The sequence below is a fragment of the Oncorhynchus tshawytscha genome, linkage group LG04, assembly GCF_018296145.1.
Source record: "Oncorhynchus tshawytscha isolate Ot180627B linkage group LG04, Otsh_v2.0, whole genome shotgun sequence".
NCBI classification, from domain to species: Eukaryota; Metazoa; Chordata; class Actinopteri; order Salmoniformes; family Salmonidae; genus Oncorhynchus; species Oncorhynchus tshawytscha.
Window position 1 is genome coordinate 52,815,564 of NC_056432.1, and position 14,985 is coordinate 52,830,548.

At 43.9% G+C, this 14,985-nt stretch overlaps 1 protein-coding gene across 2 annotated transcripts; it reads left to right on the top strand.

The window, feature by feature from the left end:
* The first annotated feature begins 46 nt into the window (after nt 1–46).
* On the top strand, nt 47–10,434 carry LOC112248975 (transcription factor E2F8). 2 transcript variants are annotated; one of them, XM_024418473.2, is made up of 14 exons: nt 47–558; nt 1,622–1,697; nt 1,887–2,135; nt 2,231–2,384; nt 2,637–2,942; nt 3,154–3,315; nt 3,586–3,723; nt 3,991–4,185; nt 4,283–4,370; nt 4,689–5,196; nt 5,382–5,657; nt 9,008–9,134; nt 9,322–9,674; nt 9,952–10,434. In XM_024418473.2, exons 2-14 carry the CDS (start codon nt 1,629–1,631, stop codon nt 10,108–10,110), a joined length of 2,784 nt encoding a protein of 927 aa, XP_024274241.1. In that variant the 5' UTR covers nt 47–558; nt 1,622–1,628; the 3' UTR covers nt 10,111–10,434. The 2 variants fall into 2 exon arrangements, with proteins under 2 accessions (XP_024274241.1, XP_042176804.1); XM_042320870.1 differs by lacking the exon at nt 47–558 and adding an exon at nt 1,316–1,464.
* The last annotated feature ends 4,551 nt before the right edge of the window (nt 10,435–14,985 follow it).

Here is a 14,985-nt window from a genome sequence, read left to right on the forward strand (position 1 = left end):
AGCCACCTTTGCCGTATATTCGTGTTGTTTTCTTCTTCGCCAAAATCAGAGGAAAAATAAACTATGGAGACATGTTGAAATAGACGTAACCTAATTTAATGGTTGCCAAAATTGAATTGGCTTTATGCCAAGTTTCTGGCAAGATATCGGTGCAGCGTTTAATGTAAACTCGTGGGATCAGGCGTTGTGTGAGTAGTTTCAAATTGTGATGGTTGGCTCTATCCCGTTGGGGGAGTTCTGGGCGTTCTGTACGCGTGAAACTAGGCGGGACAAATTAAATGGTACTCAAATCAACGTATGTTACTCACTTGGATAGGACTACAGGGCAAAAGTCATTTGGCTCTCCTTTTACACCGTTAGTGTGAATTAGCTGATCGTCTGGTTCCGAAATTGCATGGGGATATTGACAACATTTCAATTTTTTTTTCAAGATATTAGGATTGTTTTGTCAGCCAATAGCAAAGCACACGTTTATCACCAATGCCTTTAGCTGCTTGACTTTGCAAGGGGATGCAAACAAGAATTGGAGAGGGGCACAAATGTAACCTGTGCTATAGGGTAAGTAACTACATATATTTGCGTTCATCATTTCTCTTTATGGGATTGTGATTGTCAGTCAGATCTTATTCCCCATCTTTAGATAGCTAGCAACTGTACTGTACACCATTTGTTGGAGTCTAGTTAACCCGCGCCTTACTGTACGTAACTAGCTGGTCAGCTAGCTATTGCTATCCAAATAGCATGGGATCTCTTGTAAATAAATGTGCATTTGTAGTTTCTAACATTTAATACACCTCTTATGAAGTATTACGGCGCGTATTTGTGACTTATAGCTAGCAAAAATGTAGCTGTTTTTGGAAGACGTAGTTATAGCTAGCGAGCCAGCTTTTTAGAAAAGGGTGCAGTGGTAGCATTGACCCGCGCTCGCAATAGCTCATTAGCTGGCCAACAAACTACTTGGAAAGCGATACAATTTGTTCTGCCCAGCCTTTATTATCGTGTAACAACATTTTGTTACGCAAATGTATTCCTGCGGACTTGCTTTCGTGCACTATAAGCTATGTAAAGTAGCACAAATGACCCGTGTATGTCACATTTCAATGTTCCGGGTTGTGTCACTGGAATGTCTGCACATTCCGCGCCAAGATTTAAAAAAAATATTTACCTGCGCGGGACGGTCCGAATTCGATTCAGGTCATCGCCCGCTTCATTCTTACTGGTTACTTGCCGCAAAATAGGCGTGTCGTTGAAGCGGTTTTGCTTGATCATTCGACGGAGTGCATGTCAGTTACCGCCAAGCGTTAACTGTGATATTTTGATTCGATTCGATTTTTAATATTAATCTATTTCAATCAACCGAGAGGCACGGTATTATTTGGTAAATGTGATTGAATTAGAAGCGTAGCTTGCTAGCTATATCGTTAGTATGTTAACACCGAAGAAATATAATGCAGTTAAGAAACGGTAACTAAGCCTATAACGTTTTGTGAAACTTGGATTGAGTGAATCAAATACATTGGTTTGCTTGCTAACGTTAACTGTTATTGATCTAACTAGCTAGACACTGCTTTTTTGTTAGCAAATTTCAGTCTTACATTCTTTGTTTTAAATTGAAATTTAGTTGGAAAATGTCGAGCACTTCACCGGAGTCCCAGTATCTGAGACATACAACTCAAACCACCACCTCTAATCACAAGGTTAGTAATAGCTAGCTACTACATGTTTCTGTTGATTTTTAAATCCAGGTTACTATCTTATTGTTTATATAGTAGTTAATATGCTGTATATGTATGTTCAAGGGTATTTGACTGACTGTTACATAACTAACTCTAACCGTGACATCCAGTGATCCTTAAATAATCTTTGCTATTTACTTTGTCCAACAGGGGAATGTCTTTGCAGAGCCACAAGCACTGACAAAAACACCAAGGAAAGCATCTACCCAAGGCACTGTGCTAACAGAGATTCAATACAACATGGGACCCCTTATGACCCCAACTAAAGGAAGGGAGACTGGGACTGGTGAGCCTTGGACCCCAACCTCCAATTTGAAAATGCTGATGAGTGCTGCCAGCCCTGAGATCAGGAACAGAGAGAAAGAGCTGTGTATGGACTCTGAGGGAGGGGATGCCATGGTAAAATAATACACACACACACACAAATGAGTCTGCAGCTAAGACCTGAGAAATGTATTGATTGCCTGTTTGATCTTTTTCCTATTCACCCATAGGACCACGGGCTTGGAGAGGAAGGGGAGAAACAGATCAGCAGAAAAGAGAAGAGTCTGGGTTTGCTCTGTCACAAATTCCTGGCCCGCTACCCTGATTATCCCAACCCTGCCCTCAACAACGACATCAGTCTGGATGATGTTGCCACAGAGCTTAGTATGTTCTGTTTTACCTCTGTCTCTCCACTGTCTTTATTCCCATTTTTTTCTCAGAATAAAGCTGTGTTACCCTTATATTTTCATTTTTTTTTTGAAGAATGCAATAAATACAGCATGTATTCCCTAAGTTGAGGCCTATATATGTTGATGCTGTAAATAAGCAGTTGCAAACTAGAGACAGACAGTATACAAACAAGACCACTTTACTCCTGTTCATTCAACTCACATTCTCTCTTCTCTGGCCGAACAGATGTGGAGCGCAGGCGCATCTATGACATCATGAATGTGCTGGAGAGCTTGCACATGGTCAGCCGGCTAGCCAAGAATCGCTACACATGGCACGGGCGCGCTAACCTACCACAGACCCTGGCCAAGTTGTGGCAGGTGGGCGAGGAGCATCGCTACGGGCAACAGATGCAGCAGATCCGCCAGCGCAGCCTGGAAAAGGAGTTTGACTCGGACGGTGAGGAGAAAGAGAACGATGAGGTGGAGGGAGGAGAACAGGGCCAGAAGGAGATGTTCTTTGTTGAGCTTCCTGGGGTGGAGTTTAAAGCAGGTGAGAGGCCAGGTTTAACCTCATTTGATTAAGATATATTAATACAATTGTTCGTAATATGTAGCATGCAATTGATTGACCCTGTACGGCAAGGATTTTGTAGAAAAAAAAGTTTCCCCTGTAGATATTTCTTGTTTTAGTCGGCTGAACTGAGTGACCATGGTCTTGGCTATGCAATAACCTTGCTATTATTCACCTGTGTTCTCTCCAGCCTCCGTGAACAGCAGGAAGGACAAGTCTCTGAGGGTGATGAGCCAGAAGTTTGTCATGTTGTTCCTGGTGTCCACACCTCGGGTGGTCAGTTTGGATGTGGCTGCCAGGATCCTCATTGGAGAGGACCAGGTGGCTGATCAGGACAAGAGCAAGTTCAAGAGTGAGTGTTGAGCCTTGAAGGGCAAAACAGTCCTTCATGCCTCTGGCACAGCCTGTGGAAGTCTGTATATAACAGAATTAATAACTAGCAAATCTGTTCTCTCAGCCCATTTTTAGCTAGGATACACAAGCTTTGTCATACAAGTTGAGTGTGTAGTTGGCGCAATAAGTAAGATTCTGCACACAGATGCTCCCTCAAGTGTTTTAAGACCTTAGGGTCCTCATCTAGTGATGATGAGTAATGTCTGAATGTGTGTCTGTGTGTTTGCAGCTAAGGTCCGCAGGCTGTATGATATAGCCAACGTGCTGCGGAGCCTGAAGCTGATAGAGAAGGTCCATGTGACAGAGGAGAAAGGGAGAAAGCCAGCCTTTGAATGGACTGGCCCTGAGGACTTCCCCAGTGTGAAGGGTAGGCACTCATCAGAACACACTGTCTTCCCAATAATACTTCACTTGAAGGGGTTACCATACATAATAACACTATCACAAGGCCTTGATTTCTACATGATATAGAAGTACCCTGTGCCATTGAAGCTATGCTGAACTTTTGCTATACAAGTTAGTGGTTTATATGAACTTTGTGAGTCAGACACTATGTTACCATTTAACCTGTAATGGTGTCCAACCTGCCTCTCCCATTCACCAGACGAAATCTTGTGTTTCATTTCACACATAGAGACCACTGCCACTACAGCGACTGCCAAGAGAAAACTTGAGTCTCGTACCTCCGTAGACAACTGTGCCAAAAATCTCTTCTCCTCTCCGGGGAGTAAACGCAGCTTCACCCGCCACCCCTCCCTCATCAAACTGGCCAAGAGCATCCAGGAAGACCGGCGCAAGATCAACTCAGCCCCCACCAGCCCTGTCAAGAGTAAGTCCTGGGAGATATTTAGATAGAGTCTGGGATATTATTCAGATGTTTTTACTGAGAGTTGGGTGTGTAAATTAGCTTCTGTTTTTCTTTTCAGATGATTCCTCGAGCAGTGAGTTCTTTCCCACCAAAATGGCCCAACTAGCGGCCATCTGTAAGTTCCAGCTTGACCAGCAATCAAACAAGTAAGTGCTGCCTGATTCTCATTGGTGGCAGGGGTAGCCTAGTGGTTAGAGAGTTGGTCTAGTAACCGAAAGGTTGCAAGTTCAAATCCCCGAGCTGACAAGGTACAAATCTGTCGTTCTGCCCCTGAACAGGCAGTTCCTAGGCCGTCGTTGAAAATAAGAATTTGTTCTTAACTGACTTGCCTGGTTAAATTAAATAAGGGTTAAGATAAAAGATTGCGCTATCGTATCCTTTGTTCTTCTAAATTAACCAGAAATGTTGTACGTTTCCTTGTTAACCTCAACTCAGATGTTACAATGAGTCTTTTCCCATTCCAGGGTTGTTGACAGGACACCGAAGTCTGCCGTTACTGTGACTGAGGCACTGCCAGCTCATCAACAGAAAGCTGCTAAAAAGCCAGGAGCTCCACAGCCCCCAGTATTAACACCCACAGAAGCCCGTGCCAGCACTGTCCACCTCACCCCACGGGCACAGTTCACCCTCCAACCTACTGGGGCAATGTCCTTCCACCCTGCCCAGTGTTCACCCCTCATCCCTATGCTGCTGCCCCAACACCAGGAAGGCAGTCCCTATGCCATCTACATGCACCCCTCCTCCTTAAGGCCACACCCCCTAACCAGGCCTCAGCCAACCAGCCTCGCAGTGCGCTCTATGACCTTCGAGGATAAGACGGGGCGGAGCCCGAGTGATGTCACAGTGCAAGGCCACTCGTCTGCTACGAACAAGCTGCCAACCAGCAGCCCCTCGGCATTAAAACGTGTGTGTTCAGAGAGAACTTCAGAGGAAAGCCCCTCCAAGGCCAAGAGGATTGACCCTAGCACCCGGGTAAGACCTGTTCTTAACACGCTACTTCTGCCTCTACGCAGCTCAGTTGTACCTACTTTGACCAGAATGTGAGGTGACTTGTCACTAGTAGAGAACTTTGGCAATGACATACAAATAAAGAAGCCTGATAAATAGTTATAGCAACAGTCATACCAAGCTAACCCACCTCTCTTTCTCTCCTCCAGGACACGTCTCCTAAGCTGTGTGAGATCCTCCAGGCTCGTCTAAAGGCGCGTCGCGGGGGTCTCGTCTCCAGCCGTCCCTCACCCCGAGCCCTCCACCTGGACCCAGAGTTCGTCAACACCCCTGGGAGCTCAGTGGCCGTCGCAGCCAATCAGACACTGGAGCAGAACCTGGAGACCTTCCTGGAGAAGGAGGAGAAGGTCGCAACCTCAGACAGCGAGGCAGGGCTCACGCCGGTCAGAGCTGTTCCACTGAACCCTCAACACCTACACACAGAGGTAAACACACACACACACACACACACACACATATAGCTAAAATACCGATACTGGTAATAACAGAAAACACTTGGCTTTAGATGTTATGTGTGTACAATATCTTTGGATGATGTATAGGGATGTGCATCTTTCCCTTTCAACAATATTCGATACACGGGCTCCAATACGATACAGGAACAATACGTTTTCGTTTGAAACGATTAGAGAACGAATCAATGCGATACGATTCAATGCAAACATTTGTTGCATAAACACATTCATTAAAAAAAAAAGTTTGTCACCTGCTCCAAATACAACGGGTGTAGTCTTTACCGTGAAATGCTTGCTTACGAGCCCTTCCCAACAATGCTAAGTTTAAAAATAGTAACACAAGGAATAAAATACAGAAAAATGGGGCAATACAGAGAGTACCGGTACCAGATCAATATGCAGGGGTACGGGGTAGATATTTACATGAAGGCAGGGTAAAGTGACTCGGCGTCAGGATAGATAAGAGTCAAATAAGAATGGAGAATCAGCAGAATATAAACGCGTGTTTGTATTGTCGGTGTGCGCGTGTGTGTTATGTACAGTATGTGAATGTGTGTGGGCTTTGTGCGAGTGTCAGTGCAGTGTGAGTGTGTACCGTAATTTCCGGACTATAAGCCGCTACTTTATTCCCACACTTTGAACCTCGCGGTTTATACAATGACGCGGCTAATTTATGGATTTTTCCCGCTTTCACAAGATTCATGCCACCAAAAAACTGAGCACCGTCACATAATGTGCGCTCAAACCTCCCATCATTCTGATTACGGTAGTAATTTTGTCACCCTCATCATGGCAAAGACACGGAGAAATGCATATGATGCAGCTTTCAAGTTGAAGGCGATAAATCTGGCTGTTGGAAAAGGAAATAGAGCTGCTGTATGGGAGCTTGGCCTTAATGAGTCGATGATAAGACGTTGGAAATAGCAGCGTGAGGAACTGACTCAGTGCAGAAAGACAACAAAAGCTTTCAGAGGGAAGAAAAGCAGATGGCCCAAAGTATTTGCAGCCACTCGACATCAGTGTAAATCGTGCATTTAAGGTGGCGCTCCTTGTTCAGTGGGAGGCTTGGATGACAAGTGGGGAGAAATCCTTCACTAAAACGGGCCGCAGGCAAAGAGCATCTTATGGTCAAGTCTGCCAGTGGGTCCTGACAGCGTGGAGCATTGTCAAAAAATCCACTATCATCAACGGGTTTCGAAAGGCTGGACTGCTGCGTGTTGAAGGGGCAGCATGAGCTCAGCGGGGTATTTGCCTCCGGATGAAAGTGACGAGAGCAACAATGAAAACGATCCAACATCGGATGAAGCAATTCTGAGGCTATTCAACTCCGACACCGAAGGAGATAACTTCAGTGGTTTCCCCCCCCCCCACACACACACACTTTGGTTCTGAAATTACCATCACCCACTAATTCCCTTTTTGAACTAATTTATCAATATTTATTGTTTACAAATTAGCTAGGACATAGCCAATGAATATATTTCACAACTTTGGAATATATATCACCCGGCGCACAATTGGCCCAGCGTCGTTAGGGTTTGGCCGGGGTAGGCCGTCATTGTAAATAAGAATTTGTTCAACTGACTTGCCTAGTTAAATAAGGGTTAAATAAATACAAAACTTTAAGGACACCTGCTCTTTCCATGACATAGACTGATCAGGTGAAAGCTATGATCCCTTATTAATGTCACTTGTTAAATCCACTTCAATCAGTGTAGATGAACAGGAGGAGACAGGTTAAAGAAGGATATTGAAGCCTTGAGACATGGATTGTGTATGTGTGCCACTCAGAGGGTGAATGGGCAAGACAAAAGATTTAAGTGCCTTCGAACGGGTTATGGTAGTTAGGTGCCAAGCGCACCTGTTTGTGTCAAGAACTGCAATGCTGCTGAGTTTAAGCTCAACAGTCTCCCGTGTGTATCACCCAAAGGACATCCAGCCAACTTGACACAACTGTGGGATGCATTGGAGTCAACATGGGCCAGCATCCCTGTGGAATGCTTTCAACACCTTGTAGAGTCCATGCCCTGATGAATTGAGGCTGTTCAAATGGTGGAGGTGCAACTCTATTAGGAAGGGGTTCCTAATGTTTGGTATGCTGATCGTTTAAAGCAAAAAATATTGCTGATGGTGAACCTGAATAATCAAAATTATAAGCCCCTTCATCAGGTATAGCCAGATGAGTTGTTTCTGATAGCTTACTTTAATTCCGGTAAAACAGCATTTTCAACAGCGCATACAGTTGAAGTTGGAAGTTTACATTAGAGGTCGACCGATTAATTATGTGGATATATTGAAGCAACATCTCAAGACATCAGTCAGGAAGTTTAAGCTTGGTCGCAAATGGGTCTTCCAAATGGACAATGACCCCAAGCATACTTCCAAAGTTGTGGCAAAATGGCTTAAGGACAAAGTCATGGTATTGGAGTGGCCATCACAAAGCCCTGACCTCTTATAGAACAATTTGTGGGCAGAACTGAAAAAGTGTGTGCGAGCAAGGAGGCCTACAAACCTGACTCGGTTAAACCAGCTCTGTCAGGAGGAATGGGCCAAAATTCACCCAACTTATTGTGGAAGCTTGTGGAAAGCTACCTGACACGTTTGACCCAAGTTAAACAATTTAAAAGCAATACTACCGAATACTAATTGAGTGTATGTAAACTTCTGACCCACTGGGAATGTGATGAAATTAATAATAGCTGAAATAAATCCCTCAACTATTATTTTGACATTTCACATTCTTTAAGTAAAGTGGTGATCGTAACTGACCTGAGACAGGGAATTTTTACTAGGAAAAAACTGAGTTAAATGTATTTGGCCAAGATTTATGTAAACTTCCAACTTCAACTGTATATAACAAAAATCTAGCAAATCACAAAGGTTGTCACTATCTTAATATCATGCAAGCAATTTTAGTATTTGAATGCTGAATGTGCCACACAGATTTGCAAGACCAGCTCGCGTTGGTCAGCACGTGAAGCTGGGCACAGTGCGCAGTTTGACTAGGCTACTGATATTGCCTGGAGTTGTTCGGTATGCAAAATTACTTGTAGAGCAATGACTGTCAAAAGAGTTACGTGCAGTTCAACACAAAAGATAAGCTGTGTTTTCGGATGTAGAAAGAATGTATTAAACTTATGAACCAGTGACTCGTAACGTTTGAATCGATTTTCTGACAAATACATGCTACATTTGGTCTGAGTCTGAAGACCAACGCACTTGCATCTTCAACATTTGAATCTGGGACCGATGCGTATCGGTGAATCGTTGCGTCCATAATACTGTCTTAATGACTCTTTTCTCTGTCTGTCGGGTTCCAGACTCTGATCCCCACTGGCTACCTGATCCCCATCTCCCAGCAGTCACTCTTCAGCTACAAAGACCACAACACAGAGAGCAGCAAAGCCTTCACACCCACCTACAACATCTACCACACACCCACCGCAGGTATACACACCTTTAACATTTTTTCAGTCAGTACACACACGAATGCAAATTTGAACTGTCTTTTCGTTTATTTTTTTCTTGAGTAAAGCATACAAGCATTCGGTATCAGATGACTTAAACTCAATTCAAATTGGAAATCTGTATCTTATGACTGTAATTAACTATGTCTTCCCTCTCTCCTTCCCAGGCTCTAGACCTCCCCCGCTCCAGGATTTCACCCCCACTAGCCTCCCCCTCCACAGGCCTCCCCCCTCCTCGCCCTTCTCTGCCCAGGGACACCGCTTCCCCAGCCCTGCCATCCTCAACTTTACCCTGCAGAACCTGGGCCTCATCCCTGGGCCTGGCTCTGTGCCCACTTACAGCCCTGGCACTGGCCACACCCCGGAGCACCCCAGCTCTTTGCCCAGCCCCCTGCCTCCCCACCTGGGCCTGCATCAGAGGGGCGGCATGGTGTTCGTTAAGCCCATGTCCCCCGTGCCAGTCCAACATCAGATGACCGGCCCAGGCGGGCAACCACTCACGCTAATCAGCCTACAGCAGGTGAGATACATGCTTGCATACATACATCCACACAAACACTGTTACACACACAAACACTTGGTCACACATACAGACAGCATACTTACACACACAGCCTCACACCCCAATAATCTTGTCACACACACAAACAGTCAAAGGCAAACCCTTCCTCCCTAATTGCTAATGGTGTGCTGCTGGTTCAGTGCTTGTGTAACTAGCTTCACTGATTATATAAATGAGGTGTGATGTTGATTGTAAACAGCTAACTTCTGTGTCGTTTTCTTGCTCTCCTCTTCAGATGACCACGCCCAAAGGGACGGCCCTCCCCCAGCACAGTTTCTTCCACACCCCGCTGGCTACCGTGGTAACCACCAGCCATGGACACACGGCGCCGGCGGGCACCAAAACCGTTTACATCCCTCAGCGGAAGCTGGACGTCACCGCTGAGGACACCTAAAGACTATGCTGCTACACAAACTTTGTGTGTGTGTGCGCGCGCGCGCGTCAGCCCTTCAACATGTGTGTGTCTGTGCATGGCTTTCTATGGTCCGACTGTCGTATTTTTTAAGGCGTACTGTAGGTTGAGTGGTTTTGTGTTTTAGGGTATTTGATGTCGCCATATGAGTTCATCCAAAACTGGTCCATAGATTATTCCAGCGTTTCCCACACTTATTGCAAGTTTTTTTTTTTTTTTGTGCTACTACTACACAACTGATTCCAATTATTAAAGCTGGATGATTAGTTGATTATTTAAATCAGCTGTGTAGTGCTAGGGCAAAAACCAAAACGTGCAGCCCTTGGGGTCCTGAGGACTGAGTTTCGGGTTTCGGAAGCCCTGGTTTATTCCATTTCTACAGGGGAAGATAAAGTATGTCAACATGGTGTGGAAACTCCATACAGAAACAGCTGCGAGTCACCATCATCACAGCTAGCTCCAAATATAACTGATGGCGAGACCAGCCTTGGTAAATACTCTTAACCCTGGGGCTTGATACACGATATGCTGGATATTACTGTGTAATACTATAATACTACAACATACTTTTGATACTGGTGTATATGTATGGAAATATGATTAGGGCTCACCAGTAGGTATTAAACTGGCGAGGGGTGCTTTCTGTGTCTGAATACTAAATAGTGAAACGGTCTGTCTTTAGGTTTTAAGGGGTTGTTTGCCAAAATGTAATACGCTGGCTGAGTATTTCAACATTTCTCAACGAGAAGTTGTATTGAAGTCCCATTACATCATCAACGTGCCATAGAGAAGAACACCAACCTAACCCCAGTTCACTGGGAGGACATTAATACATGACAGCGGAACTTTAATGACTGAAATAGAAACATTTGATTGAAAAGTATTGTAGATGAACTGTTTTTGTATGTGTCAAATTGGTAAGACTACAATTTTGCACATTGTACATGCTAACTGTTACCCTTCAAAAGCTGAACTGTATGTGATTCAAATGGAAGGGGTGAATGTTTTTTGATGGGATTCCTACCTTAGGCTAATCAGGTAATTGAAATCAGATCTTAATGCATAAGGAATGGACTTTAAGCATCCTTGTATATAAAATGGTAAACTATTAATATTGTTAAGCCGGTGTCAGTCCTGTTCAGGTATGCTTTACTGTCTCCCTCGGTTGATGAATACATGGTCGATGATATGGTGGTGTCCTACAGCATTAGTCTAGATACGATAAAGGTGGTTTCATATCAACATAAGTCCTTCCCCTTGGCTACTGTCACCCAGAAGTTTCAGGAAATCTCTAGCAATCATGCTTGTGTAAGAAGACCAGGACAAATGGTTGGTGAAAGCTCCAGGTCCCAGCTTAGGGCCAGGGGTCTCTGTGGCTTGTGTTGTCAGAGGTGGGGGGCTACTGTAGGTCTTGAGTGTCAGAAGTTATTTTAGGAGTATGTTTTAATTTGAGCGTCACCATTAACTGGGTGATGAGAGAGATGGGCTGTATTTAAGGACTCCCCTCTGGGGTTTGGGGCGGTCGCACTCACTGATTTGAGACTGAACTGTGGGGGGAGAGAATGATACGGATTCGTCCACAGACCTGTGCAGGTACTGTAGTAAAACATTTGTGAGTGATATGTTTGATACATGTAAACGCACACTGATTCAATCAACGTTGTTTCCACATCATTTCAATGAAATTACATTGATCCAACACGGAATAGACGTTGAATTGACTGAGACCGGCTGTATTTTCAGTAAAACCGATATCATACTGGCCAGTGTCCAATCAGTGCCATATTTTTTTGAATATTTGGTCCAAGGGTCCATGGATCTGACTGATGATGAACTTGAGCTCTCTAATTAAGTTGGAATGCATGAACATAATTTGAATTGATCAATCATGAAATTTCCATGTGAGTTAAGTGTTATTGACCAGGCTGCTTCAAGCGGTCCAGGCTGAACCAATCCCAATGCATGCATAGCCATGGGAATTAGAGCTGCTGAGGGTTCTGCAGCACCTCCTGTTAAATCAGTATTGAAATAATGTAAAAAAATATATATATATATACAGTATCAGTTAAAGTTGACACCTACTCATTCGAGGGTTTTATTTATTTTTTCTACATTGTAGAATAGTAGTGAGGAGAGCAAAGCTATGACATAAGACATATGGAAACTGCAAAAAAAAAAGAAAGAAACGTCCCTTTTTCAGGACCCTGACTTTCAAAGATATTTGTAAAAATCCAAATAGCTTCACAGGTCTTCATTGTAAAGGGTTTAAACACTGTTTCCCATGTTTGTTCAATGAACCATAAACAATTAATGAACTTGCACATGTGGACCGGTCGTTAAGACACTAACAGCTTACAGACAGTAGGCAATTAAGGTCACAGTTATGAAAATTTAGGACACTAAAGAGGCCTTTCTACTGACTGAAAAACACCAAGAGAAAGATGCCCAGGGTCCCTGCTCATCTGCGTGAACGTGCCTTAGGCATGCTGCAAGGAGGCATGAGGCCTGCAGATGTGGCCAGGGCAATAAATTGGAATGTCTGTACTGTGAGAAGCCTAAGACAGCACTAAAGGGAGACAGGATGGACAGCTGATCATCCTCACAGTGGCAGACCACGTGTAACAACACCTACACAGGATCGGTACATCCGAACATCACACCTGTGATACAGGTACAGGATGGCAACAACAACTGCCCGAGTTACACCAGGAACGCACAAACCCTCCATCAGTGCTCAGACTGTCCGCAATAGGCTGAGAGAGGCTGGACTGAGGGGTTGTAGGCCTGTTGTAAGGCAGGTCCTCACCAGACATCACCGGCAACAACGTCGCCTATGGGCATAAACCCACCGTCGCTGGTCCAGACAGGACTGGCAAAAAGTGCTCTTCACTGACGAGTCGCGGTTTTGTCTCACCAAGGGTGATGGTCGGAATCACGTTTATTGACGAAGGAATGAGTGTTACACCGAGGCCTGTACTCTGAAGCGGGATCGATTTGGAGGTGGAGGGTCAGTCATGGTCTGGGGCGTGTGTCACAGCATCATCGGACTGAGCTTGTTGTCATTGCAGGTAATCTCAACGCTGTGCGTTACAGGGAAGACATCCTCCTCCCTCATGTGATACCCTTCCTGCAGGCTCATCCTGACATGACAATGCCACCAGCCATACTACTCGTTCTGTGCGGGATTTCCTGCAAGACAGGAATGTCAGTGTTCTGCAATGGCCAGCGAAGAGCCAGGATCTCAATCCCATTGAGCATGTCTGGGACCTGTTGGATTGGAGGGTGAGGGCTAGGGCCATTCCCCCCAGAAATGTCTGGGAACTTGCAGGTGCCTTGGTGGAAGAGTGGGGTAACATTTCACAGCAAGAACTGGCAAATCTGGTGCAGTCCATGCGGAGGAGATGCATTGCAGTAATTAACTTAGGGCTAGGCCCCTTTTTTCTCCACTCACTGTCTGAATGACGTGCCCAAAGTAAACTGCCTGTAGCTCAAGGCCCTGAAGACAGGATATGCATATAATTGGTACCATTGGAAAGAAAACACTTAGAATTTTGTAGAAATGTTAAAATAATGTAGAATATAACAATAGATCCAAAGAAAAACCAACCAGAATTTTTTTTGAGGGAGACCATCCTCTTAGAAATGCAAGAGAACGGTCATATTGAAAATTAGCTCCCTGGATGCAATTCCCATGTCTTCCATAGAGTGTCAGCAGTCTTTGTTCAAGGTTTCAGGCTTGTACATTCAAAAACGAATAATAAATATCAGTTTTAATAGAGGGACACAGTCTTGGAAATGTGTGTTTGTGCATGCTATGATGATATTACACACCTGCTAAAACCGGTTTTCCGATTGAACATACTTCTTTCCGAAAAAAATATAATAGTTTGATTACATTTTAGGGTATCTGAGGAGTAAACAGAAATGTATTTTGACTTGTTGAAACAAAGTTTAGGGGTAGATTTTTAGATTCCTTTCTCTGCAAATTGAAGTGGATTATTCAAATCGATGGCGCCAACTAAACTGACTTTTTGGGATATAAAGAAGGATATGATCTAACAAAAAGACACTACATGTTATAGCTGGGACCCTTTGGATGACAAATCAGAGGAAGATTTTCAAAAAGTGAATATTTGATCGTTATATGTGAATGTATGAAACCTGTGCTGGTGGAAAAATATTTTGATCTGGGGCGCCGTCCTCAAACAATCGCATGGCATGTTTTCCTTGTAATAGCTACTGTAAATCGGACAGTGCAGTTAGATTAACAAGAATTTAAGCTTTTAGTTGATATAAGACACTTATGTACATAAATGTTTAAAATCCTTAATATTTATGATTTTTTATTTGAATGGTGCGCCCTCCAGTTTCACTAGCGGGACACCTAGCCCTAAGTTAATGCAGCTGGTGGCCACACCAGATACTGACTGTTACCTTTGATTTTGACACCCCCTTTCTTCAGGGACACATTATTCCATTTCTGTTAGTCACATCTTTGGAACTTGTTCAGTTTATGTCTCGGTTGTTGGTTTTGTAGTTACCGTTAGACCACTCCTGGTGAACAAGCAAGCCATTAGGCTACATAACTTTTAATGTTATGGTCTCTAATGGTCTTCAATGGTAAAAGTCCAATAAACACACTGTATAGTGTTTGCAATTGTAATCGTATAGGTTTGGGTTTAATGATAAATATCACTAATCACAATACATTTTGAGCTGTTTCCTGATAATTGTACTGAAAAACATGCAATTCGTTTTTTTATTATGGTTGTTTTGGAAATATTGAAACAAATATTTCTCAGATACCGGAGCTTGTGAATTCAAATAGACTATTACAAAAAGTAATGAAGCCAAGCA

Excerpts from the sequence above, each read along its gene's own strand:
- LOC112248975 (XM_042320870.1), top strand. The coding sequence starts at position 1,427 with ATGTTAACACCGAAGAAATATAATGCAGTTAAGAAACG. Across the intron at positions 4,186-4,282 it reads CCCCACCAGCCCTGTCAAGA|ATGATTCCTCGAGCAGTGAG; the intron begins GTAAGTCCTGGG and ends TTTTCTTTTCAG. Across the intron at positions 9,675-9,951 it reads CGCTAATCAGCCTACAGCAG|ATGACCACGCCCAAAGGGAC; the intron begins GTGAGATACATG and ends TCTCCTCTTCAG.